A 27,849-nucleotide genomic window follows, 5' to 3' on the forward strand; every position below is an offset into this window, starting at 1 on the left:
CACCACCCATGAGGAATAGGGATGTGCCAGCCCAGTGCTGGTTTACACTGCCCATGAGGAATAGGGATGTGCCAGCCCAGTGCAGGTTTACACCACCCATGAGGAATAGGGATGTGCCAGCCCAGTACAGGTTTACACCACCCATGAGGAATAGGGATGTGCTAGCCCAGTGCAGGTTTACACTGCCCATGAGGAATAGGGATGTGCCAGCCCAGTGCAGGTTTACACTGCCCATGAGGAATAGGGATGTGCCAGCCCAGTACAGGTTTACACCACCCATGAGGAATAGGGATGTGCCAGCCCAGTACAGGTTTACACCACCCATGAGGAATAGGGATGTGCCAGCCCAGTGCAGGTTTACACTGCCCATGAGAAATAGGGATGTGCTAGCCCAGTGCAGATTTACACTGCCCATAAGGAATAGGGATATGCTAGCCCAGTGCAGGTTTACACTGCCCATGAGGAATAGGGATGTGCCAGCCCAGTGCAGGTTTACACTGCCCATGAGGAATAGGGATGTGCCAGCCCAGTGCAGGTTTACACTGCCCATGAGAAATAGGGATGTGCCAGCCCAGTGCAGATTTACACTGCCCATAAGGAATAGGGATATGCTAGCCCAGAGCGGGTTTGTACTGCCCATGAGGAATAGAGAATGTACCTGGTGCAAGTTCTGACTGCCCGTGAGTTGGGATGAGCGAACTTCTGTTTTCAAGTTTGGCATACAAGGTTCGGGTTCAGGTTATCTAAGAATTCCTTTATGGATTCTGCTACCACGGACCATAACTTACCATCCGTGGTAGCGGAATCCATAAAAAAATTCTTAGATATCCCAAACCTTGTACGCCGAACTTGAAAACTGAAGTTCGCTCAACACTAACTGGGAGGAAGGACGATATGCTAGCCTGGGACTAGGATTGACATTCCATGAGGAAGGGGGATGTACTGGTATGGTGCAAGTTCTGGCCATACACGAGGAAGGGGGATATGCTAACATGGTGCTAATTCTGACTGCATATGAGGAATAGTGATTTACTAGCTTGATGCAAGTTCTGACCGCCTGTGAGGAACAAAGATGACCATATCCAGCTATAGACAGTCCATAAGGAACAGTCAGAGGGCACTATATATATATATATATATATATATATGTGTGTGAATGTCAAAGCCATACAAAGCATTGTTTGTCCATTATCTCCCATGATGCATCACTTCCTCATGCTGGATGGACCTTAGTCTCACTGTACCAATCGCAGCTGTCAGCCGATTTAAGGAGACGGGTAAAAGACCATAGGGTGGAGTCTGACAACTAAAAGCTGATGGGGAAAATAGGTGTCAGAGAGATAACCACAACCTTCTCCAGTGCAGAGACCGTACTGTAATACCGGGATTGACAGCCGCTACAGGTGAGGGCTGCGAGAATCGCTCTGGTGGAGGGGATTCTTTCTTTTTTGCTTTCACCTTCAAGAACTGGAATTTTTTTTTATTCCCTGATCTATAACATGACCGCGACCACCATCCCTTCACCCGCTGATCCTCGCCTTTGGGAGCCTTGAGTTATGTTGTTTCCTTAAAACCAACAAAAACGCCTCGCTGGGTGGCGGCCAAACAGTGATATGAAACCTAAGAGAATTCTGGGCTCTGCAGTCAAACCCTGTGTTTCTAGAAGACCTTCATTTCTGGTATATTATTCCAACAGAGAATGTCGTGCGCTGACTGCAAACATGTAGAGACGGGCAATCAGGGCGCGCTGCCACAAAGAGAACTGGGCGCTGTTCCTTTGTACCCCGGCCGGTAAAACGCAAAGGCTGCTCACCAAAGGCCTCGAGTGTCAACGCTGAAACCATGTGGCCCCTGCAGATGTTGTCAATACTCCCATCATGCTCAGTCGAGTGTAGGGGCGGACTGGGAACTTAAAGTGGCCCTGGGAAAAAAACTAAAAGTTGCCCCAGATACCACAGTGCAGCACAAAATACTGCTTAAATTAATTAATGCTGAGAGTATCGGATCATTATGTACCTGGCTTTTGGCCAAGAGGAGGGTTTAGTTGCCCCCTGGGCATCGGCCCACCAGGAAATTTCCCTGTAGTGCCTATGGCCAGTCCGCCCCTGGTCGAGTGAGAAAAGGAGCATCGTACTAAAGATGCCCCTGCCCGCCCTCCTGACACATCTGCTTGAATAAATACTTGTAATTCTCCATGAAACAACAGTTCTGGAGCATCTCTTATTAGATCTCTGCATTGTGCTGTTCCTCTTTCATTCCTCCTAGAAATGTATAAATGAATTGACAGGTGATACCAGGAATGTCCCTGCACACTCTGACATTATCCAGTCAGTGTTAAAGGGGTTTTCCGAGATATTTTTATTGATGACCTATCCGTGCAAGCGTAGCTTTCCCTTCATTGCCGTCGACATCGCACCGACCAACAGGTGTAACTACAAGCCCTTCCATTACCTTCAATACAAGTATATACTACAGAGCTGTCCCATTGAATTGAATGGGACGGCTTCTTGTAATTACACCTGATCACAGATGCGATGTTGATGGCGAGCAGGTAAACAATGAAGGGCACGGCGTGCGGCCTTCTCTTCAACCAGCTGATCTGCGGGGGTGCCGGGTGTTGGACCCCCACCGATTTGATATTGATCATCCTGAGGATAGGTCATCAATAAAAATATCTCGGAAAACCCCTTTAAAGCACCTTGTTGCGGGATCAGGTAGAGAACTGTGTCCTAGACCCATCTTCTGCAAGAACTTATTTGTTCATGTCGTCCAGGCCTCCTGCTTTGAGCCTCCTTTCTCCCTTGCTTGGTACAAGGTACTGGCCGATATCCACTCCAAGGTTCCTAGATAAGTGTATAGATTTTTTGGCCCCTAAGCATGTACTTATAGCAGGGGCCCAGCTTCTTTGAAGTACTTGGACTGCACAGGGATTTGTCATTGGTGGAGAACCAGCTAAGGACTTGCGATTACCGGTCACACTTCTTAGTTCATGCACATTCATTGTGTAAATCTGGCGCTCCTTGTAGGACGGACGGTCTGTAGGGGGCAGAGGAGGTCCATGGGGTGCAATTCCTCATCCAGAGGAATGAGGTCACAAATCACCTCATGTGAAAGGCCTGAGAAGTCTCAAGGGTTGTGGCGTCCGGATTAGAGCTGCGTGTCGTTTACATTCATTTCTTATTGTATTGGCAAACCTTGGAGATTACTCATGGATTGCTATGGAGACTGATATTGTAAGACAAAAACATGGCCGGAATAATGTCATTACCGGGCTCAGGATCTGGATCTCTTATATTTCCTCATTACCGATAATCTGATTACCACTCACTGATGATGTGAACAACAATCAGTGAGACAGTCTGCATCAGGGGGCAACGACCGGTGACTGCCGGGCATCTGCATCAGGGGACGACGACCAGTGACTGCCGAGCACCTGCATCAGGGGACGACGACCAGTGACTGCCGAGCACCTGCATCAGGGGGTGACGACCGGTGACTGCCGGGCATCTGCATCAGGGGACGACGACCAGTGACTGCCGAGCACCTGCATCAGGGGACGACGACCAGTGACTGCCGAGCACCTGCATCAGGGGGTGACGACCGGTGACTGCCGAGCACCTGCATCAGGGGACGACGACCAGTGACTGCCGAGCACCTGCATCAGGGGGTGACGACCAGTGACTGCCGAGCACCTGCATCAGGGGACGACGACCGGTGACTGCCGAGCACCTGCATCAGGGGGTGACGACCAGTGACTGCCGAGCACCTGCATCAGGGGGTGACGACCAGTGACTGCCGAGCACCTGCATCAGGGGACGACGACCAGTGACTGCCGAGCACCTGCATCAGGGGGTGACGACCGGTGACTGCCGGGCATCTGCATCAGGGGACGACGACCAGTGACTGCCGAGCACCTGCATCAGGGAAGACGACCAGTGACTGCCGAGCACCTGCATCAGGGGGTGACGACCGGTGACTGCCGAGCACCTGCATCAGGGGACGACGACCAGTGACTGCCGAGCACCTGCATCAGGGGGTGACGACCAGTGACTGCCGAGCACCTGCATCAGGGGACGACGACCAGTGACTGCCGAGCACCTGCATCAGGGGGTGACGACCGGTGACTGCCGGGCACCTGCATCAGGGGGTGACGACCGGTGACTGCCGAGCATCTGCATCAGGGGGTGACGACCAGTGACTGCCGGGCATCTGCATCAGGGGGCGACGACCGGTGACTGCCGGGTATCTGCATCAGGGGGCAACGACCGGTGACTGCCGAGCATCTGCATCAGGGGGCGACGACCGGTGACTGCCGGGCATCTGCATCAGGGGACGACGACCAGTGACTGCCGAGCACCTGCATCAGGGGACGACGACCAGTGACTGCCGAGCACCTGCATCAGGGGGTGACGACCGGTGACTGCCGGGCACCTGCATCAGGGGGTGACGACCGGTGACTGCCGGGCATCTGCATCAGGGGGTGACGACCGGTGACTGCCGGGCACCTGCATCAGGGGGTGACAACCAGTGACTGCCGGGCATCTGCATCAGGGGGCAACGACCGGTGACTGCCAGGTATCTGCATCAGGGGGCAACGACCGGTGACTGCCGAGCACCTGCATCAGGGGGTGACAACCAGTGACTGCCGAGCACCTGCATCAGGGGGTGACGACCGGTGACTGCCGAGCATCTGCATCAGGGGGTGACGACCAGTGACTGCCGAGCACCTGCATCAGGGGGTGACGACCGGTGACTGCCGAGCATCTGCATCAGGGGGTGACGACCGGTGACTGCCGAGCACCTGCATCAGGGGGTGACAACCAGTGACTGCCGAGCACCTGCATCAGGGGGTGACGACCGGTGACTGCCGAGCATCTGCATCAGGGGGTGACGACCAGTGACTGCCGAGCACCTGCATCAGGGGGGTGACGACCGGTGACTGCCGAGCATCTGCATCAGGGGGTGACGACCGGTGACTGCCGAGCACCTGCATCAGGGGGTGACAACCAGTGACTGCCGAGCACCTGCATCAGGGGGTGACGACCGGTGACTGCCGAGCACCTGCATCAGGGGGTGACAACCAGTGACTGCCGAGCACCTGCATCAGGGGGTGACGACCGGTGACTGCCGAGCATCTGCATCAGGGGGTGACGACCGGTGACTGCCGAGCATCTGCATCAGGGGGTGACGACCGGTGACTGCCGGGCATGTGCATCAGGGGGCGACGATCAGTGACTGCCGGGCATCTGCATCGGGGGGGCAACGACCGGTGACTGCCGGGCATCTGTATCAGGGGGCAACGACCGGTGACTGCCGGGCATCTGCATCAGGGGGTGACGACCAGTGACTGCCGGGCATCTGCAGACTCCAGACCCAGCCGCGCATGGGGGTTTTTGATGCATACTTTTAATGGAAACAAAAAGAGATAAAGCAGGAGAAGAGTCTTCATGATTTGTTCATGTCTGACAAGAATAAGTACATTATAACCTGCACCAAACTGCTCTGTGTGAGCCCAGTCTGATCTAAAGCTCTCCGCCCTCCAACTTCAGACAATCCCGTGTCTTATTCCTTTCCTCCCCTGGGCTCATCCCCCTACTTTTAAATTCTCACTCCTGTCTGCTCCCCCTCCTCTCAACCATCTCTCTTCCTACGCCCATTCTTTTCTCCAGTGCTCCATTCCCTTTTCCTGTGCTCATTCCTTCATCTTCCTTCTCTCATTCCTCCTTCTTTCTGCTTTCATTCCGCCATCTTCCTCCTCTCATTCCTCCATCTTCCTCCTCTCACTCCTCCTTCTTTCTGCTTTCATTCCGCCATCTTCCTCCTCTCATTCCTCCATCTTCCTCCTCTCACTCCTCCTTCTTTCTGCTTTCATTCCGCCATCTTCCTCCTCTCATTCCTCCATCTTCCTCCTCCTTCTTTCTGCGTTCATTTCGCCATCTTCCTCCTCTCATTCCTCCTTATTCCTCCTCTCATTCCTCCATCTTCTTCCTCTCATTCCTCCATCTTCCTCCTCTCATTCCTCCTTCTTCTTCCTCTCATTCCTCCATCTTCCTCCTCTCATTCCTCCATCTTCTTCCTCTCATTCCTCCATCTTCTTCCTCTCATTCCCCCATCTTCTTCCTCTCATTCCTCCATCTTCCTCCTCTCATTCCTCCATCTTCCTCCTCTCATTCCTCCATCTTCCTCCTCTCATTCCTCCATCTTCCTCCTCTCATTCCTCCATCTTCCTCCTCTCATTCCTCCATCTTCCTCTTCTCATTCCTCCATCTTCTTCCTCTCATTCCTCCGATCATTCCTCCATCTTCTTCCTCTCATTCCTCCATCTTCCTCCTCTCATTCCTCCATCTTTCTCCTCTCATTCCTCCATCTTCCTCCTCTTATTCCTCCATCTTCTTCCTCTCATTCCTCCTTATTCCTCATTATTCCTCCTCTCATTCCTCCATCTTCTTCCTCTCATTCCTCCATCTTCCTCCTCTCATTCCTCCATCTTCCTCCTCTCATTCCTCCATCTTCTTCCTCTCATTCCTCCATCTTCCTCCTCTCATTCCTCCTTCTTCTTCCTCTCATTCCTCCATCTTCCTCCTCTCATTCCTCCATCTTCTTCCTCTCATTCCTCCATCTTCTTCCTCTCATTCCTCCATCTTCTTCCTCTCATTCCTCCATCTTCTTCCTCTCATTCCTTAATCTTCCTCCTCTCATTCCTCCATCTTCTTCCTCTCATTCCTCCTTATTCCTCCATCTTCCTCTTCTCATTCCTTAATCTTCCTCCTCTCATTCCTCCATCTTCTTCCTCTCATTCCTCCTTATTCCTCCATCTTCCTCCTCTCATTCCTCCATCTTCCTCCTCTCATTCCTCCATCTTCCTCCTCTTATTCCTCCATCTTCTTCCTCTCATTCCTCCTTATTCCTACATCTTCCTCCTCTCATTCCTCCTTATTCCTCCTCTCACTCCTCCTTCTTTCTGCTTTCATTCCGCCATCTTCCTCCTCTCATTCCTCCATCTTCCTCCTCCTTCTTTCTGTGTTCATTTCGCCATCTTCCTCCTCTCATTTCTCCTTATTCCTCCTCTCATTCCTCCATCTTCTTCCTCTCATTCCTCCATCTTCTTCCTCTCATTCCTCCATCTTCCTCCTCTCATTCCTCCATCTTCTTCCTCTCATTCCTCCGTCTTCTTCTTTCTGCTTTCATTCCGCCATCTTCCTCCTCTCATTCCTCCATCTTCCTCCTCTCACTCCTCCTTCTTTCTGCTTTCATTCCGCCATCTTCCTCCTCTCATTCCTCCATCTTCCTCCTCCTTCTTTCTGCGTTCATTTCGCCATCTTCCTCCTCTCATTCCTCCATCTTCCTCCTCTCACTCCTCCTTCTTTCTGCTTTCATTCCGCCATCTTCCTCCTCTCATTCCTCCATCTTCCTCCTCTCATTCCTACTTATTCCTCCTCTCATTCCTCCATCTTCTTCCTCTCATTCCTCCATCTTCCTCCTCTCATTCCTCCATCTTCCTCCTCTCATTCCTCCATCTTCCTCCTCTCATTACTCCATCTTCTTCCTCTCATTCCTCCTTATTCCTCCATCTTCCTCCTCTCATTCCTCCTTATTCCTCCTCTCATTCCTTTATCTTCTTCCTCTCATTCCTCCATCTTCTTCCTCTCATTCCTCCATCTTCCTCCTCTCATTCCTCCATCTTCCTCCTCTCATTCCTCCATCTTCTTCCTCTCATTCCTCCTTATTCCTCCATCTTCTTCCTCTCATTCCTCCATCTTCTTCCTCTCATTCCTCCATCTTCCTCCTCTCATTCCTCCATCTTCTTCCTCTCATTCCTTCTTATTCCTCCATCTTCCTCCTCTCATTCCTCCTTATTCCTCCTCTCATTCCTCTATCTTCTTCCTCTCATTCCTCCATCTTCTTCCTCTCATTCCTCCATCTTCCTCCTCTCATTCCTCCATCTTCCTCCTCTCATTCCTCCATCTTCCTCCTTATTCCTCCATCTTCTTCCTCTCATTCCTCCATCTTCCTCCTCTCATTCCTCCTCTCATTCCTCCATCTTCTTCCTCTCATTCCTCCTTATTCCTCCATCTTCCTCCTCTCATTCCTCTATCTTCTTCCTCTCATTCCTCTATCTTCCTCCTCTCATTCCTCCATCTTCCTCTCATTCCTCCATCTTCTTCCTCTCATTCCTCCTTATTCCTCCATCTTCCTCCTCTCATTCCTCCTTATTCCTCCTCTCATTCCTCTATCTTCTTTTTCTCATTCCTCCTTATTCCTCCATCTTCCTCCTCTCATTCCTCCTTATTCCTCCTCTCATTCCTCCATCTTCTTCCTCTCATTCCTCCATCTTCTTCCTCTCATTCCTCCATCTTCCTCCTCTCATTCCTCCATCTTCTTCCTCTCATTCCTCCATCTTCCTCCTCTCATTTCTCCTTATTCCTCCATCTTCCTCCTCTTATTCCTCCATCTTCCTCTTCTCATTCCTCCATCTTCTTCCTCTCATTCCTCCTTATTCCTTCATCTTCCTCCTCTCATGCCTCCTTATTCCTCCATCTTCCTCCTCTCATTCCTCCATCTTCCTCCTCCTTCTTTCTGCGTTCATTTCGCCATCTTCCTCCTCTCATTCCTCCATCTTCCTCCTCTCACTCCTCCTTCTTTCTGCTTTCATTCCGCCATCTTCCTCCTCTCATTCCTCCATCTTCCTCCTCTCATTCCTACTTATGCCTCCTCTCATTCCTCCATCTTCTTCCTCTCATTCCTCCATCTTCCTCCTCTCATTCCTCCATCTTCCTCCTCTCATTCCTCCATCTTCCTCCTCTCATTCCTGCTTATTCCTCCTCTCATTCCTCTATCTTCTTCCTCTCATTCCTCCATCTTCCTCCTCTCATTACTCCATCTTCTTCCTCTCATTCCTCCTTATTCCTCCATCTTCCTCCTCTCATTACTCCTCTCATTCCTCTATCTTCTTCCTCTCATTCCTCCATCTTCTTCCTCTCATTCCTCCATCTTCCTCCTCTCATTACTCCATCTTCTTCCTCTCATTCCTCCTTATTCCTCCATCTTCCTCCTCTCATTACTCCTCTCATTCCTCTATCTTCTTCCTCTCATTCCTCCATCTTCTTCCTCTCATTCCTCCATCTTCCTCCTCTCATTCCTCCATCTTCTTCCTCTTATTCCTCCTTATTCCTCCATCTTCTTCCTCTCATTCCTCCATCTTCTTCCTCTCATTCCTCCATCTTCCTCCTCTCATTCCTCCATCTTCTTCCTCTCATTCCTTCTTATTCCTCCATCTTCCTCCTCTCATTCCTCCTCTCATTCCTCCATCTTCTTCCTCTCATTCCTCCTTATTCCTCCATCTTCCTCCTCTCATTCCTCTATCTTCTTCCTCTCATTCCTCTATCTTCCTCCTCTCATTCCTCCATCTTCCTCTCATTCCTCCATCTTCTTCCTCTCATTCCTCCTTATTCCTCCATCTTCCTCCTCTCATTCCTCCTTATTCCTCCTCTCATTCCTCTATCTTCTTTTTCTCATTCCTCCTTATTCCTCCATCTTCCTCCTCTCATTCCTCCTTATTCCTCCTCTCATTCCTCCATCTTCTTCCTCTCATTCCTCCATCTTCTTCCTCTCATTCCTCCATCTTCCTCCTCTCATTCCTCCATCTTCTTCCTCTCATTCCTCCATCTTCCTCCTCTCATTCCTCCTTATTCCTCCATCTTCCTCCTCTTATTCCTCCATCTTCCTCCTCTCATTCCTCCTTATTCCTCTTCTCATTCCTCCATCTTCTTCCTCTCATTCCTCCTTATTCCTTCATCTTCCTCCTCTCATGCCTCCTTATTCCTCCATCTTCCTCCCCTCATTCCTCCATCTTCCTCTTCTCATTCCTCCATCTTCTTCCTCTCATTCCTCCAACTTCCTCCTCTCATTCCTCCTTATTCCTCCATCGTCCTCCTCTCAATCCTCCCTCTTCCTGGGCCCATTTCCCCTTCTTCTTGTGCTCCCTCCACCAGTACTCATTCCTCCTGCTCCCATTCCTCCCCTTCCCCCATATACCCTCATCCATCTGAGTTAATAAACCTCTTCCATCGTCCAGAACATGATTGTGTCCATCAGAAGTGACTTGTCGCTACATGCGTTGACCTGGCCGCTTCCTGTCCTGCTGGAGCGATATTTCATAGTGTGAATTCTCGGTAGATATTATTCCTGGACTGCTCCAGGGCTCAGGAATGTGATGCTTTTACTGGCACACAGCGGCCGCTCTCTTTCCTGGTGTCTTTCCAGGACCCCTGGCTGCATTCAGAATTCCTTCAGATTTGACACAATGGGGTTTAACCAGAATCCAGCATACTTGATTTAATCACCGTGGCTGGCCATCTCTTCTACCTAATATGGACAAAAGACCAGATCCAGCCCCTCGTATGTGCCGACATCTGGAAATACTGGGGGCCACACCTGTCCTTGTGTCTCTCGCTGCCTGCACATGTCATTAAGAAGGTGGATTATCCCGGCAGGAATCCCAGAAACCTGAGGGTCACAGGCGCTTGTAGTGCAGACCTTCTCATATTGGATAGAGGCCTCTTAGGCTCCAGTCGGGAGAACAACTTCCACCCCCTTCCACCCACATATGGACTGCAGAAGTGTGAATTCTGCAGTTGGGGCAATCTCCACTCGTTGTGGGGGAGGGGTGTACCCAGGACACATGTGAGCAGTAAAGTCTCATTCACATGTCAGTGTTTCACAGACGTGTGCTGCACGTGTTCTCCCCGGACAGCACACGTCCCCATTAATTTTAATGTGTGCATTCACACATCAGTGTTTTAGCGCGGTCCGTGGGTCAGTGTTTTTAGCACGGATGCACGCCCTATTTTGTCCATCAACGGATCCATCACGTCCATTATAGTCTATGGGTCCATGAAAACCACGGATGCAATCTGTGTTTCACGGATCATTAAGAAGAGATGCTTTGAAAATTATTTTTCAGCTGTTCAGTGTCAGTAAAACACGGATGCAATATGGACAGCAAAAAACGGACACACGGACCCAACACGGATCCTTTACGGATGCATCACTGATTTGGACACGGATGTGTGAATGAGACTTAACGCTTTATAACTTCTTGTCTGAAGTGTAATGTAGATATATATAGGGAAGGAGTATAATAAATGTCCTGCCCAATCTGACCCTAAATCTGCACTGTATTAAGTGGCATCTATTACTCCCTGTTATCAACCACTTTAGGTAGAGTCTAGTAGCAGCTCTGGATGTGACTGGAGCATAAGATCATGTAAGTATGATCCTGGCATATTGAATCATAGCAGTGCTGAAGGAGTACTGGTGTAGCAGAGCGCTCCTGACCACCCAGCGAGCTGCACTCACAGCCTAGAACTTGCTCTCAGAATAACATTGACTGTATTTGGGTTAGCATTAATGTGATCGGCTCCAAATTACAGCCTCGAGATCCCAAATTACAGGCTGCGGAGCCACCGCAATATGATAATGAATGGGGAGGACAGCCGCCATGATCCTGAGCAAATATCCGAATATCAGCAGATTGTCCCCTTGTGAGGTACATGAGGTTACTGCTGGCCCTGTGTCAGTGTTAAAGGGGTGTACTGACATTTTGTAGTGCTCCTATGCCTCCCCCTTTAAGGCCGGTGAGCTTTGTGCTGTGTAAATGATAGGGTTTATAGCTTGTAGATCACATTGGGGGGCAACGCATGGCTTACTTTGACCTTTTCCTTCCTTCATTCAAGATCTAATGCAGATCATTTCTTGCCCCACAGCCCAGCGGGAAGGGCCCCCGGCTCCCTGAGGTGTACTGCGTCATCAGCCGGCTGGGATGCTTCGACCTGTTCTCCAAGGTAAGAGGACGCATCCTGTACACAACAATAGTGTGAGAAATGGCGTAAGCGCAGACTGTATGTTTACAGATCAATTTTCAGGTTTCATTCATCTGCTCCAACATACAGAACCGCAACCATTTCTTCCACGCCTTTAGCCTATGACGCTCGCCCAGGTCATTACAGGGCCTTCTTCTCCACAGTTTAGACAATTTTTGCGAATTTGCCTCATTTGGTCTATTTATGTGATCAGACCACCATCATCACATCTCAGAAATAAATGCTAAATTACCAGATTTCACACCCGCAAACTGTGCCATAGATTTATTGGGGTATCCCAGCAGACATCTTTCCACCAGGACAGCAGTGCAGACCCCCAGCTCTCTCCATCTCCCCCCCACCATGCTGCTGGGAGCGCAGAGCCAGTTGAGTTGCCATCACCTCTCAGGTGTCTCTATATTAGAAGTGGTTTGTTCTACAGATGTAGCAGAGCTACGTTTGTCCTGCGACATGTTTCTTTGGCTTTTGTCTCCTCGTTCTCAGGAATTTACTAGATCAGTATATTGCACACGGTAACTTTTTTTTATGTCTGTAGATCTTGGATGAGGTGGAGCGGAGGAGGGGGATTTCTGCTGCACTTGTCTACCCCTTTATGAGGAGTCTGATGGAGTCACCCTTTCCGGCCCCAGGGAAAACAATCCGAGTGAAGACGTTCCTTCCGGGCGCTGGGAATGAGGTACTGGAGTCATTTTGTTTAGTGTCTCATGTGGTTGCTCCACATTTCACTGGTCTTCATGCAATATGTTACCGTCCGCTCAGGTCATTGAGCTGCGGAGACCGATGGATTCACGGCTGGAACATGTGGACTTTGAATGTCTCTTCAGATGCCTCAGCGTCCGACAGATCATCCGGATATTTGCTTCGCTGCTGCTGGAGAGAAGAGTCATATTTGTGGCAGAGAAGCTGAGGTAAGGACGGGACATGGCAGCAGCTGCATCTCTGTTTAATGCCAGTAGTCTGTTCTAAAAGCTATAGGTCCCAGCATACCCTGGCAGCCTGTAGTGTGGTGATGTCACAAAAAGGGGTGGATAATGCGGTGAGGACACTGAATATTGTGGTGATGTCATATTTTGGGCCAGTGCCCTGTTGTGATGTCACATAAGGGGGGCGAGTAGTGTTGTGATGTCACAATTGGGGGATAGCATAATATACATAGAGGTTTTGTGCGCTCCTGACCATACAGAGGTTACTGGCTGATGAACATGTCTGCTCCCAGTACCTGGCCCTCACACCAGTTGTCCTGGGGCGTCCAGTTACACATAATTGCTGCCTGTGACTAAGAAGCTGGGATGTGACCTAGATATTCTGCGACTGTACATTCATTCCTCCCTCATCCTGCCAGTCCCTCAGTGGGGGTCAGTTTTCACATCCAGATATGAAAGCCTGGGAACTGGACAACAGTCCCTCCTGACACTGAGTAATGTCCCTGCGCAGCTCCCGCTGTCATGGGCACAACTTGCATACTACTTACCCCAAAAACTGGTGTCAATGCTTTGCACTGCATTAACAGTTTGGTTTTAGGTGCTTTTTAAAAAAAAAAATTTTTACTCCTCATCTGACAAGGGAGTGTGACTTGGGGGGGATGTGGCCTAATTGCGCTGCTGTGTGCCAAAAAAATGCAGCAATATGGTGTAAACGTAGAAGCTGATGGATCAGCCAGTGACAAATGTGGTGCAGATTAAGACTGTCTAAAGGTCCTTTTAGACGAGCCGATGATCTGTCAGATTACCGGGGAAGAGCATTTGTATAAATTCTCGTTCCTGTGTGAAGGGTGCCAGCAGTAACCCCATAAATGACCAAACTCTCATTCATTGGGTGATCGTGTCGTCATCGTTCCTGCGAAGGAGATTGTGGTGTATAAGCAATGAGCTGCTGCGCTGGATCAATGATTTTTAGTGGGGATAAGCGATTCCTGTATCGTATCGTCCGCGTGTCCTCATACAACTGAGGTAAACGAAGCGTGGCCTCCGCTGGTGATCTGACAGCGATCAAGAGAAACTGCTTCGTTCCAGATAAACTGTCATATTGGTCTGTGTAAAAGGACCCTTAGTTTACATGGTCTTACTGTTAGTAAACCTGCCCTTCAGTGGACCATTATGTCAGGCAATTCTCAGGGATGAACCAAAAGGTCCTGATAATTGCCTGATCATTAGCAGAGATTAGGGCTGCATTTACACAATCTGCAGCAAAGAAACTTTGTGTAAAAGGTGCCAAATATCAATTATCCGCCTTATTATCGGACCATGTAAAAGGACCTTAAATCCGGCACTGATCTGTCTACGAGCTGAACAGTCGTCTGTTTCCCCTTGAGCTCTTCTGCCGCCTAGAGGATGATTTGGAAAAAGCACGTAAAATATTCTATAAAATTTTTATTTTTTATTTTATTTTAAGCAAACTGCCCACCAAAGTTGGGGCCTTTCTGTAGCTCCTCTTACTGCAGCACATACAGAATCTGTACACCATAGCCATGAATGCGATGTATGGATTCTGTATGCTACAATATGCGAGCATATGTACTGGCAGCGTGTTCTCACTGCGTTGAGCTAAGCCTGCCAGTGGCATACCTCCAATTGACCATGCAGCTGCTATGGGTCCCATGGAGAAAAGGGGCCCACAGTGAACCAAAGGTCCTGCCACTAATTACACTCATTACTGTCCAGCTCCAGTATAGTATCCCTATCATCAGTGGAGAAAGCTAAAGGACCTGTGATGATGTCATCACAGGTCCTGTACATCTAGTAAAAGAACTGCATAAAGAATGGTTTAATTCCCAGGTTCGATAGGAGCATGACATCATCATCATTAGTGTTGAGCCAATAGAGTTTAGATTGCTCTGAACCCGATTCGTTTGAAAACTTTGTTTTCAATATCTTCTCCTTAGTTCTAAAATGTATGGGCTCTGCTGAGGCCCTACAAATCTTGCTGAAAATAAGGCGAGACTTGCTTTGTTTTTCGCCTATGACGTTATACTTCTGTTATGCGCATAAATTACAGTTTCAAAATGCGAAGCCAAACTATGCTTCATTAATGAGAATTTGAAACAGTAATTTATATAATTTATATGCGAATAACCGAAGTGTAATGTAAGACTCAAGACGTTATTTGCAGCAAGATTTTACACTTTAGCGCGCTACAGAGGACATATTGTAAACAAAGATTTCAAACGAATGCGATTCGCTTAAGCATAATCATCGTCAATGGCCCTGTACATCTAGTAAAGAAACTGGACAGAGCACGATGTGTACTGATGTGAGGTACGAGGTATAATAAATGTGGTGTGTACAGATATATAGTGTATACAGCAGTGTACTATATGTGAGGTATGAGGTATAATAGATGTGGTGTGTACAGATATATAGTATATACAGCAGTGTACTGATATGTGAGGTATGAGGTATAATAGATGTGGTGTGTACAGATATATAGTATATACAGCAGTGTACTGATATGTGAGGTACGAGGTATAATAGATGTGGTGTGTACAGATATATAGTATATATAGCAGTGTACTATATGTGAGGTATGAGGTATAATAGATGTGGTGTGTAACGATATATAGTATATACAGCAGTGTACTATATGTGAGGTATAATGCAGTGTGTACAGATATATAGTATATACAGCAGTGTACTGATATGTGAGGTATGAGGTATAATAGATGTGGTGTGTACAGATATATAGTATATACAGCAGTGTACTGATATGTGAGGCACGAGGTATAATAGATGCAGTGTGTACAGATATATAGTATATACAGCAGTGTACTGATATGTGAGGTATGAGGTATAATAGATGTGGTGTGTACAGATATATAGTATATACAGCAGTGTACTGATATGTGAGGTACGAGGTATAATAGATGTGGTGTGTACAGATATATAGTATATATAGCAGTGTACTATATGTGAGGTATGAGGTATAATAGATGTGGTGTGTAACGATATATAGTATATACAGCAGTGTACTATATGTGAGGTATAATGCAGTGTGTACAGATATATAGTATATACAGCAGTGTACTGATATGTGAGGTATGACGTATAATAGATGTGGTGTGTACAGATATATAGTATATACAGTAGTGTGCTATATGTGAGGTATGACGTATAATAGATGTGGTGTGTACAGATATATAGTATATACAGTAGTGTGCTATATGTGAGGTACGATGTATAATAGATGGTGTGTACAAATATATAGTATATACAGCAGTGTACTGATATGTGAGGTATGAGGTATAATAGATGCATTTTGTACAGATATATGTGAGGTAAAATGCAGTGTGTACAGAACAGATATATAGTATATACAGCAGTGTACTGATATGTGAGGTATAATAGATGCATTGTGTACAGATATATAGTATATACACCAGTGTACTGATATGTGAGGTATAATAGATGCCGTGTGTACAAATATATAGTATATACAGCAGTGTACTGATATGTGAGGTATAATTGATGTGGTGTGTACAGATATATAGTGTATACAGCAGTGTACTGATATGTGAGGTACGAGGTATAATAGATGTGGTGTGTACAGATATATAGTATATACAGCAGTGTACTGATATGTGAGGTACAAGGTATAATAGATGTGGTGTGTACAGATATATAGTATATACAGCAGTGTACTGATATGTGAGGTATAATTGATGTGGTGTGTACAGATATATAGTATATACAGCAGTGTACTGATATGTGAGGTATGAGGTATAATAGATGCAGTGTATACAGATATATAGTATATACAGCAGTGTACTGATATGTGAGGTACGAGGTATAATAGATGCAGTATGTACAGATATATAGTATATACAGCAGTGTACTGATATGTGAGGTATGAGGTATAATAGATGTGGTGTGTACAGATATATAGTATATACAGCAGTGTACTGATATGTGAGGTACGAGGTATAATAGATGTGGTGTGTACAGATATATAGTATATACAGCAGTGTACTATATGTGAGGTATGAGGTATAATAGATGTGGTGTGTAACGATATATAGTATATACAGCAGTGTACTATATGTGAGGTATAATGCAGTGTGTACAGATATATAGTATATACAGTAGTGTGCTATATGTGAGGTATGACGTATAATAGATGTGGTGTGTACAGATATATAGTATATACAGTAGTGTGCTATATGTGAGGTACGATGTATAATAGATGGTGTGTACAGATATATAGTATATACAGCAGTGTACTGATATGTGAGGTACAAGGTATAATAGATGTGGTGTGTACAGATATATAGTATATACAGCAGTGTACTGATATGTGAGGTACGAGGTATAATAGATGTGGTGTGTACAGATATATAGTATATACAGCAGTGTACTATATGTGAGGTATGAGGTATAATAGATGTGGTGTGTAACGATATATAGTATATACAGCAGTGTACTATATGTGAGGTATAATGCAGTGTGTACAGATATATAGTATATACAGCAGTGTACTGATATGTGAGGTATGACGTATAATAGATGTGGTGTGTACAGATATATAGTATATACAGTAGTGTGCTATATGTGAGGTATGACGTATAATAGATGTGGTGTGTACAGATATATAGTATATACAGTAGTGTGCTATATGTGAGGTATGATGTATAATAGATGGTGTGTACAGATATATAGTATATACAGCAGTGTACTGATATGTGAGGTATGAGGTATAATAGATGCATTTTGTACAGATATATAGTATATACAGCAGTGTACTGATATATGTGAGGTAAAATGCAGTATGTACAGAACAGATATATAGTATATACAGCAGTGTACTGATATGTGAGGTATAATAGATGCATTGTGTACAGATATATAGTATATACACCAGTGTACTGATATGTGAGGTATCATTGATGTGGTGTGTACAGATATATAGTATATACAGCAGTGTACTGATATGTAAGGTATGACGTATAATAGATGTGGTGTGTACAGATATATAGTATATACAGCAGTGTACTGATATGTGAGGTACGAGGTATAATAGATGTGGTGTGTACAGATATATAGTATATACAGCAGTGTACTGATATGTGAGGTACGAGGTATAATAGATGCAGTGTACAGGTATATAGTATATACAGCAGTGTACTGATATGTGAGGTACAAGGTATAATTGATGTGGTGTGTACAGATATATAGGATATACAGCAGTGTACTGATATGTGAGGTACGAGGTATAATAGATGTGTGTACAGATATATAGTATATACAGCAGTGTACTATATGTGAGGTACGAGGTATAATAGATGCAGTGTGTATAGATATATAGTATATACAGCAGTGTACTGATATGTGAGGTATGAGGTATAATAGATGCAGTGTGTACAAATATATAGTATATACAGCAGTGTACTGATATGTGAGGTACGAGGTATAATAGATGCAGTGTACAGGTATATAGTATATACAGCAGTGTACTGATATGTGAGGTACGAGGTATAATTGATGTGGTGTGTACAGATATATAGTATATACAGCAGTGTACTGATATGTGAGGTACGAGGTATAATAGATGCAGTGTACAGATATATAGTGTATACAGCAGTGTACTGACATGTGAGGTATGAGGTATAATAGATGCAGTGTGTTCAGATATATAGTATATACAGCAGTGTACTGATATGTGAGGTACGAGGTATAATAGATGTGGTGTGTACAGATATATAGTGTATACAGCAGTGTACTGATATGTGAGGTACGAGGTATAATAGATGCCGTGTGTACAGATATATAGTATATACAGCAGTGTACTGATATGTGAGGTATGAGGTATAATAGATGCAGTGTGTACAGATATATAGTATATACAGCAGTGTACTGATATGTGAGGTACGAGGTATAATAGATGTGGTGTGTACAGATATATAGTGTATACAGCAGTGTACTGATATGTGAGGTACGAGGTATAATAGATGCCGTGTGTACAGATATATAGTATATACACCAGTGTACTGATATGTGAGGTATAATTGATGTGGTGTGTACAGATATATAGTGTATACAGCAGTGTACTGATATGTGAGGTACGAGGTATAATAGATGTGGTGTGTACAGATATATAGTATATACAGAAGTTTACTGATATGTGAGGTACGAGGTATAATAGATGCAGTGTGTACAGATATATAGTATATACAGCAGTGTACTGATATGTGAGGTATGAGCTATAATAGATGCAGTGTGTACAGATATATAGGATATACAGCAGTGTACTGATATGTGAGGTAAGAGGTATAATAGATGCATTGTGTACAGATATATAGTATATACAGCAGTGTACTGATATGTGAGGTATGAGGTATAATAGATGCAGAGTGTACAGATATATAGTATATACAGCAGTGTACTGATATGTGAGGTAAGAGGTATAATAGATGCAGTGTGTACAGATATATAGTATATACAGCAGTGTACTGATATGTGAGGTACGAGGTATAATAGATGTGGTGTGTACAGATATATAGTGTATACAGCAGTGTACTGATATGTGAGGTACGAGGTATAATAGATGCCGTGTGTACAGATATATAGTATATACAGCAGTGTACTGATATGTGAGGTATGAGGTATAATAGATGCAGTGTGTACAGATATATAGTATATACAGCAGTGTACTGATATGTGAGGTACGAGGTATAATAGATGCAGTGTGTACAGATATATAGTATATACAGCAGTGTACTGATATGTGAGGTACGAGGTATAATAGATGTGTGTACAGATATATAGTATATACAGCAGTGTACTATATGTGAGGTACGAGGTATAATAGATGCAGTGTGTATAGATATATAGTATATACAGCAGTGTACTGATATGTTAGGTAAGAGGTATAATAGATGCAGTGTGTTCAGATATATAGTATATACAGCAGTGTACTGATATGTGAGGTACGAGGTATAATAGATGCAGTGTGTACAGATATATAGTATATACAGCAGTGTACTGATATGTGAGGTATGAGGTATAATAGATGCAGTGTGTACAGATATATAGTATATACAGCAGTGTACTGATATGTGATGTACGAGTTGTAATTTATACCTCATAAGTCACATATCCGTACACTGCTCTATATACTGGGCAGGAATGAGTAGTGGGAGGGTCTATGGATGGGGCATGGGGGCCCAATTTAGATTCTTGCTATGGGGCCCAGTGATTTCTGTGTACGCCCCTGAAGCCTGGCATAGCACATTGGTGAACAGCATCCCTGCATCAATGTGCTATGCAGGCCAGTCAGCGGAGGGCAGTGAGGACAGGCAGGAGCAGCGATGTGCTATGCAGTCCAGTCAGCGGAGGGCAGCAAGGACAGGCAGGAGCAGCGATGTGCTATGCAGTCCAGTCAGCGGAGAGCAGCGAGGAGAGGCAGGAGCAGCGATGTGGTATGCAGTCCAGTCAGCGGAAGGCACTTAGGACAGGCAGGAGCAGCGATGTGCTATGCAGTCCAGTCAGCGGAGGGCAGCAAGGACAGGCAGGAGCAGCGATGTGCTATGCAGTCCAGTCAGCGGAGAGCAGCAAGGAGAGGCAGGAGCAGCGATGTGCTATGCAGTCCAGTCAGCGGAGGGCAGTGAGGACAGGCAGGAGCAGCGATGTGCTATGCAGTCCAGTCAGCGGAGGGCAGCGAGGAGAGGCAGGAGCAGTGATGTGCTATGCAGACCAGTCAGCGGAGAGCAGCGAGGAGAGGCAGGAGCAGCGATGTGCTATGCAGTCCAGTCAGCGGAGGGCAGTGAGGACAGGCAGGAGCAGCGATGTGCTATGCAGTCCAGTCAGCGGAGGGCAGCGAGGAGAGGCAGGAGCAGTGATGTGCTATGCAGACCAGTCAGCGGAGGGCAGCGAGGAGAGGCAGGAGCAGCGATGTGCTATGCAGACCAGTCAGCGGAGAGCAGCGAGGAGAGGCAGGGGCAGCGATGTGCTATGCAGTCCAGTCAGCGGAGGGCAGCGAGGAGAGGCAGGAGCAGCGATGTGCTATGCAGACCAGTCAGCGGAGAGCAGCGAGTAGAGGCAGGAGCAGCGATGTGCTATGCAGACCTGTCAGCGGAGGGCAGCGAGGACAGGCAGGAGCAGCGATGTGCTATGCAGACCAGTCAGCGGAGAGCAGCGAGGAGAGGCAGGACCAGCGATGTGCTATGCAGTCCAGTCAGCGGAGAGCAGCGAGGAGAGGCAGGGGCAGCGATGTGCTATGCAGACCAGTCAGCGGAGAGCAGCGAGTAGAGGCAGGAGCAGCGATGTGCTATGCAGACCAGTCAGCAGGGAGCAGCGAGGAGAGGCAGGACCAGCGATGTGCTATGCAGACCAGTCAGCGGAGGACAGCGAGGACAGGCAGGAGCAGCGATGTGCTATGCAGACCTGTCAGCAGAGAGCAGCGAGGGGAGGCAGGAGCAGCGATGTGCTATGCAGACCAGTCAGCGGAGGGCAGCGAGGACAGGCAGGAGCAGCGATGTGCTATGCAGACCAGTCAGCGGAGGGCAGCGAGGAGAGGCAGGAGCAGCGATGTGCTATGCAGACCAGTCAGCGGAGGGCAGCGAGGACAGGCAGGAGCAGCGATGTGCTATGCAGACCAGTCAGCAGCGAGGAGGGGCAGGAGCAGCGATGTGCTATGCAGACCAGTCATCAGCGAGGACAGGCAGGAGCAGCGATGTGCTATGCAGACCAGTCAGCAGAGAGCAGCGAGGAGAGGCAGGAGCAGCGATGTGCTATGCAGACCAGTCAGCAGAGAGCAGCGAGGAGAGGCAGGAGCAGCGATGTGCTATGCAGACCAGTCAGCAGAGAGCAGCGAGGAGAGGCAGGAGCAGCGATGTGCTATGCAGACCAGTCAGCAGAGAGCAGCGAGGAGAGGCAGGAGCAGCGATGTGCTATGCAGACCAGTCAGCAGCGAGGAGGGGCAGGGTTAGTTTAGTTAGTTAGACTGTTTTGCTAAAAAAAAAAAAAAAAAATCTTGAATTAGTTTTAGACTGTTTAGGATGTTTTTTTTGCTTAAACTGTTTTAAAGTCCTAAATCTATTACAGTGTTGGAGCGTCTGATATCAGTTCCATATAGAAGATCCCAACACTGGAGGTATAGGTCATACATGGTAGTGATTATATGGCGGGAGGTTTCTACACGTCCTATCACTCATTCTATTGAAGGACACTGCAGTCATTCTCTTCGCTGTTTGAAATGGCTGATAACAGGGAGCAGTCGCCTGTATTCATGTATGGACAGCTTCTTGCACAGGATGATCTGTGCCCCCACGTGATGATTTGTGTCTCTCTCCACAGCACTTTGTCCAGCTGCTCTCATGCGGTCGTTGCTCTTCTTTACCCTTTTTCCTGGCAACATACCTTCATCCCGGTGCTGCCGTCCTCTATGATCGACATTGTATGTTGCCCGACACCCTTCCTGGTGGGATTGCTTTCTAACTCACTGCCGAAGCTGAAGGAACTACCAGTGGAAGAGGTGAGAACGAGACTGCAGCCGCTGTGTATTGCCCCTATGCAAGGGAAATGGGGTGTGCAGCCAATAACTGTCCTGCGGGCATGGCTTCAGGATATGGCTGCGGACCCTATTTCAGGGATTGTTGGGGGTCTCCGCTCAATGACCTTTGCTCTCTCTTCATAGGCGCTCATGGTGGATCTTGGCTCTGATCGATTTATCAGACAGGTGAGAGTTCACTCCAGTTTTGGCCCCTAAAGGGTTAATGTTTTGCACTCTGGGATTTGATTCATAGATCAGTCCTGAGGCGATCCCTCATTACCAGGACAGTGACATGTAGCGGCCGTTGTCCGGCTGAAAGTGTCCCGACATGCGCGTCTACGGAAAATTGGAAAATTCCTAGGATTAAGCGCAATGAACAAAATGGCCGGGCGCTGCATGCTCTGCTGTCATGAGTTCTCTATTTCTATAGTAATCACTCCGATAAATGAGAACTGCTCAGTGTGAACTGTCTTCTGTGGGCCCCTGACCTCAGTCTGTGGAGTCTGCTGCTGTAGTTGTGGGGGACTGGGTATTCACAGCGGCGGGTGATGTCTGCTCATGATCCTATGTTTGCAGATGGATGATGAGGACACCTTGTTACCCCGGAAGCTGCAGGCGGCTCTGGAGCAGGCGCTGGAGAGGAAGGGCGAGCTGATTAGTCAGGACTCGGACAGCGACACTGATGAAGGTGAGTGCAGCAAGGCTCTAAGTCGGGTGTTATTGTGATTCAGTAGGTTTGTAAGACAGTCGAGCGGAGTCCGTTTGCAGAACCGGACTGGTAGGACTGTGTTCTGAGCTGAGGACGCACCTCTGTGATGTTCTAAGGAGCGGACATCCCCTATAACAGTGTTCCTAAATTCCAGTCCTTAGGGCCAACCTGCCACTCATGTTTTCATGATTTCCTTAGTATTGAGCAGGTGATTAGTGTCCATGCATCAGGACTTACCACAGGTATTCATTCTGTGGGATATTTTCAGGTCATAACGGGCAGGTGGGCCCTGAGGACTGGAGTTGAGGAACACGGTCCTATAATCCTCATATAATGGAAAATCTGCTACTTTCTAATAGACAATGGGGGACATTTATGAAGACTGGCGTTCCTATCCACCTGCACTGGAGTCACATCTCTGGCTCTCGAAGCACCCTACAAAGATTTGTATTCTCTGACCTGTTAGAAAGGTACATGATGTAAACGGTAGTGATGGTAATCTTCTTAACGGTTATTGTAGTTATCCCCTTCCTTTTGATCCTCAGCTGTGTCATGTGATCAACACTGTCATCTCCAACTGACACATCATCTTATGTGTGGACAGGAAGTCCGTTTCTCTATGTGTTCCTATGGGAGCCCCAATGTCAGTCTCAGAGGAATGAATAGAGATGGAAATCAGAGTGAGGATCAGAAGGAAAGTTATCACTCAGAGTTACCTTCACTACTGTTTACATCATGTACCTTTCTAACAGGTTAGAGAGAAAGAAAATTGTGGGAGTGCTTCTTCAAGTTATAGTGAATCCGGTGATCCACATTTGGCTCTGCCCCTCCCGTTAAGCCCCACCCTTTTCTCATGACTTCAGAAAAGTGGAAAAAAGCTCAAAAAGTACCAAATTATAGTCCAAATATGGCATGTGCCATAACTTGGGACTTATTCATGCCACAATAGTGGCATTGATAAATGTCCCCCTTTGTGTTTGAATTCTTCACCATTTTTAAGATCTCTGCTTGCTGTCAGTGAATGAGAACATTTTTTTTATGCATCTAGAGGCTGAAAACTCCTGAAACTTGTGCACAACGGACAATATGAAAGGGCTCTGACACACTGTAATGCACCTGAATAAGCAAAATGAGAAGCTCATCTTACATAGCACCACTAAAGAAGATGCATCTCAAAACTGGTGGTGCACAATCCTCAATCCTGCAGACCCCATACAATAATAGTGTTCCTTTTTATTAATGATGCCCCTGATGGCAGGGGTCGCAGGGTGGATATTGGAGTAGGGAGTAGACTGCCACTTCACCATTGCATTCCTAGATATCCAGATACAGTTGGTATTGGGACATGTGGCAGATTTCTGGGGACAGCGCCCAAAATCTAGGACTGTCTCACGGGATGTGGGATTGTATGGAGGCATACTTGCCATGTATAGAATATACAATAAAATTTGGATAAACCAGCAAACACTGCTCAGCTTTACACCTTAGTGACGTTGATGTGTTTTCCAGCTCTTCTTCATGTAGAAGTTGATGCTAATAAGGTTAGGGTCACATAGGGATTGTCAGACTTTCAGACCATCAGGTGCCGGACTATTCAGTGTTGCAGGGTGTGACTGCTGCTTCTCACTTTTTCCATCTCTTAGAGTGTAACACGCTGAATGGTCTAGTGTCCGAGGTCTTCATCCGCTTCTTTGTGGAGACCATCGGCCATTATTCCCTGTTCCTGGCTCAAAACGAACGGGGGGAGAGAGTCTTCCAGAGAGAAGCTTTCCGCAAATCTGTGGCCTCCAAGAGCATCCGCCGATTCCTGGAGGTCTTCATGGAGTCTCAGATGTTCGCTGGGTTCATCCAGGACAGAGAGCTGCGTAAATGTCGAGCAAAAGGTAAATGGTGGACATAGGGACACTCTCATTGTGTCACCAAAGAACACTCAGATAGGAGATATCACTATTCTTTCTTCTCTCTCCAGGGCTGTTTGAGCAACGAGTGGAGCAGTATCTGGAGGAGCTCCCAGAGCACGAGCAAAGCGGCGTCAACAAGTTCTGGAGAGGCCTCGGTGAGTTCTCCACTCAGACACCCACTGTACACGTGATATCGGAAAGACCCCAGAGCCACTACAGTCATCCTCTCCCCGGCCTGAAATGGCTGATAACAGAAAGCAATAGATTGTATTCTCCTGTCCTACAGTCATCCTCTCCCCTGAAATGGCTGATAACAGGGGGCAATAGATTGTATTCTCCTGTCCTACAGTCATCCTCTCTCCTGAAATGGCTGATAACAGGGGACAACAGACTGTATTCTCCTGTCCTACAGTCATCCTCTCCCCTGAAATGGCTGATAACAGGGGGCAATAGACTGTATTCTCCTGTCCTACAGTCATCCTCTCCCCTGAAATGGCTGATAACAGGAGGCAATAGACTGTATTCTCCTGTCCTACAGTCATCCTCTCCCCTGAAATGGCTGATAACAGGGGGCAATAGACTGTATTCTCCTGTCCTACAGTCATCCTCTCCCCCTGAAATGTCTAATAACAGGGGGCAATAAACTGTATTCTCCTGTCCTACAGTCATCCTCTCCCCTGAAATGGCTGATAACAGGGGGCAATAGATTGTATTCTCCTGTCCTACAGTCATCCTCTCTCCTGAAATGGCTGATAACAGGGGGCAATAGATTGTATTCTCCTGTCCTACAGTCATCCTCTCCCCTGAAATGGCTGATAACAGGAAGCAATAGACTGTATTCTCCTGTCCTACAGTCATCCTCTCCCCCTGAAATGTCTAATAACAGGGGGCAATAAACTGTATTCTCCTGTCCTACAGTCATCCTCTCCGCTGAAATGGCTGATAACAGGGGGCAATAGATTGTATTCTCCTGTCCTACAGTCATCCTCTCTCCTGAAATGGCTGATAACAGGGGGCAATAGACTGTATTCTCCTGTCCTACAGTCATCCTCTCCCCTGAAATGGCTGATAACAGGGAGCAATAGACTGTATTCTCCTGTCCTACAGTCATCCTCTCCCCTGAAATGGCTGATAACAGGGAACAATAGACTGTATTCTCCTGTCCTACAGTCATCCTCTCCCCTGAAATGGCTGATAACAGGGGGCAATAGATTGTATTCTCTTGTCCTACAGTCATCCTCTCCCCTGACATGGCTGATAACAGGGAGCAATAGACTGTATTCTCCTGTCCTACAGTCATCCTCTCCCCTGAAATGGCTGATACCAGGGGGCAGTAGACTGTATTCTCCTGTCCTACAGTCATCCTCTCCCCTGAAATGGCTGATAACAGGGAGCAATAGACTGTATTCTCCTGTCCTACAGTCGTCCTCTCCCCTGAAATGGCTGATAACAGGGGGCAATAGACTGTATTCTCCTGTCCTACAGTCATCCTCTCCTCTGAAATGGGTGATAACAGGGTCAATAGACTGTATTCTCCTGTCCTACAGTCATCCTCTCCCCTGAAATGGCTGATAACAGGGGGCAATAGACTGTATTCTCCTGTCCTACAGTCATCCTCTCCCCTGAAATGGCTGATAACAGGGGGCAATAGACTGTATTCTCCTGTCCTACAGTCATCCTCTCCCTAAAATGGCTGATAACAGGGAGCAATAGACTGTATTCTCCTGTCCTACAGTCATCCTCTCCCTGAAATGGCTGATAACAGGGGGCAATAGACTGTATTCTCCTGTCCTACAGTCATCCTCTCCCCTGAAATGGCTGATAACAGGTGCAATAGACTGTATTCTCCTGTCCTACAGTCATCCTCTCCCCTGAAATGGCTGATAACAGGGGGCAATAGACTGTATTCTCCTGTCCTACAGTCATCCTCTCCCTGAAATGGCTGATAACAGGGGGCAATAGACTGTATTCTCCTGTCCTACAGTCATCCTCTCCTCTGAAATGGCTGATAACAGGGAGCAATAGACTGTATTCTCCTGTCCTACAGTCATCCTCCCCTCTGAAATGACTCATAACAGGGAGCAATAGACTGTATTCTCCTGTCCTACAGTCATCCTCTCCCCTGAAATGGCTGATAACAGGGGGCAATAGACTGTATTCTCCTGTCCTACAGTCATCCTCTCCCCTGAAATGGCTGATAACAGGGGCAATAGACTGTATTCTCCTGTCCTACAGTCATCCTCTCCCCTGAAATGGCTGATAACAGGGAGCAATAGACTGTATTCTCCTGTCCTACAGTCATCCTCTCCCCTGAAATGGCTGATAACAGGGGGCAATAGACTGTATTCTCCTGTCCTACAGTCATCCTCTCCCCTGAAATGTCTGATAACAAGGAGCAATAGACTGTATTCTCCTGTCCTACAGTCATCCTCTCTCCTGAAATGGCTGATAACAGAAAGCAATAGACTGTATTCTCCTGTCCTACAGTCATCCTCTCCTCTGAAATGGCTGATAACAGAGAGCAATAGACTGTATCCTCCTGTCCTACAGTCATCCTCTCCCCTGAAATGGCTGATAACAGGGGGCAATAGATTGTATTCTCCTGTCCTACAGTCATCCTCTCCCCTGAAATGGCTGATAACAGGGGGCAATAGACTGTATTCTCCTGTCCTACAGTCATCCTCTCCCCTGAAATGGCTGATAACAGGGGGCAATAGACTGTATTCTCCTGTCCTACAGTCATCCTCTCCTCTGAAATGTCTGATAACAGGGAGCAATAGATTGTATTCTCCTGTCCTACAGTCATCCTCTCCCCTGAAATGGCTGATAACAGGGGGCAATAGACTGTATTCTCCTGCCCTACAGTCATCCTCTCCCC

The 27,849-nt window shown here is 47.0% G+C and overlaps 2 protein-coding genes across 10 annotated transcripts in view; both read left to right on the plus strand.

Annotated features, from left to right (window-relative positions):
- Positions 1-27,849, plus strand: part of DENND2B (DENN domain containing 2B) — a 127,932-nt gene that overhangs the window by 92,382 nt on the left and 7,701 nt on the right. Inside the window, exons 11-18 of the mRNA XM_040410751.1 lie at positions 11,766-11,843; positions 12,418-12,558; positions 12,642-12,790; positions 22,166-22,343; positions 22,506-22,547; positions 22,938-23,049; positions 24,714-24,953; positions 25,040-25,126. Coding sequence (XP_040266685.1) covers positions 11,766-11,843; positions 12,418-12,558; positions 12,642-12,790; positions 22,166-22,343; positions 22,506-22,547; positions 22,938-23,049; positions 24,714-24,953; positions 25,040-25,126 — 1,027 coding nt within the window. The remainder of the gene's footprint in view (positions 1-11,765; positions 11,844-12,417; positions 12,559-12,641; positions 12,791-22,165; positions 22,344-22,505; positions 22,548-22,937; positions 23,050-24,713; positions 24,954-25,039; positions 25,127-27,849) is intronic.
- Positions 20,146-21,822, plus strand: LOC120981213. Of its 9 annotated transcripts, none has more exons than XM_040410753.1 (4): positions 20,146-20,884; positions 20,948-21,096; positions 21,319-21,467; positions 21,570-21,822. In XM_040410753.1, exons 1-4 carry the CDS (start codon positions 20,232-20,234, stop codon positions 21,801-21,803), a joined length of 1,185 nt encoding a protein of 394 aa, XP_040266687.1. In that variant the 5' UTR covers positions 20,146-20,231; the 3' UTR covers positions 21,804-21,822. The 9 variants fall into 9 exon arrangements, with proteins under 9 accessions (XP_040266687.1, XP_040266692.1, XP_040266689.1 ...); XM_040410758.1 differs by having other exon boundaries at positions 20,948-20,990; XM_040410755.1 differs by having other exon boundaries at positions 20,146-20,990; positions 21,213-21,361; positions 21,425-21,822.

Source organism: Bufo bufo, chromosome 10, assembly GCF_905171765.1.
Source record: "Bufo bufo chromosome 10, aBufBuf1.1, whole genome shotgun sequence".
NCBI lineage: Eukaryota > Metazoa > Chordata > Amphibia > Anura > Bufonidae > Bufo > Bufo bufo.

Excerpts from the sequence above, each read along its gene's own strand:
- LOC120981213 (XM_040410752.1), top strand. The coding sequence starts at position 20,232 with ATGTGCTATGCAGTCCAGTCAGCGGAGAGCAGCGAGGAGAGGCAGGAG. Across the intron at positions 20,885-20,947 it reads GCGATGTGCTATGCAGACCA|GGCAGCGAGGACAGGCAGGA; the intron begins GTCAGCGGAGAG and ends CTGTCAGCGGAG. Across the intron at positions 21,097-21,318 it reads GCGATGTGCTATGCAGACCA|GGCAGCGAGGACAGGCAGGA; the intron begins GTCAGCGGAGAG and ends CAGTCAGCGGAG.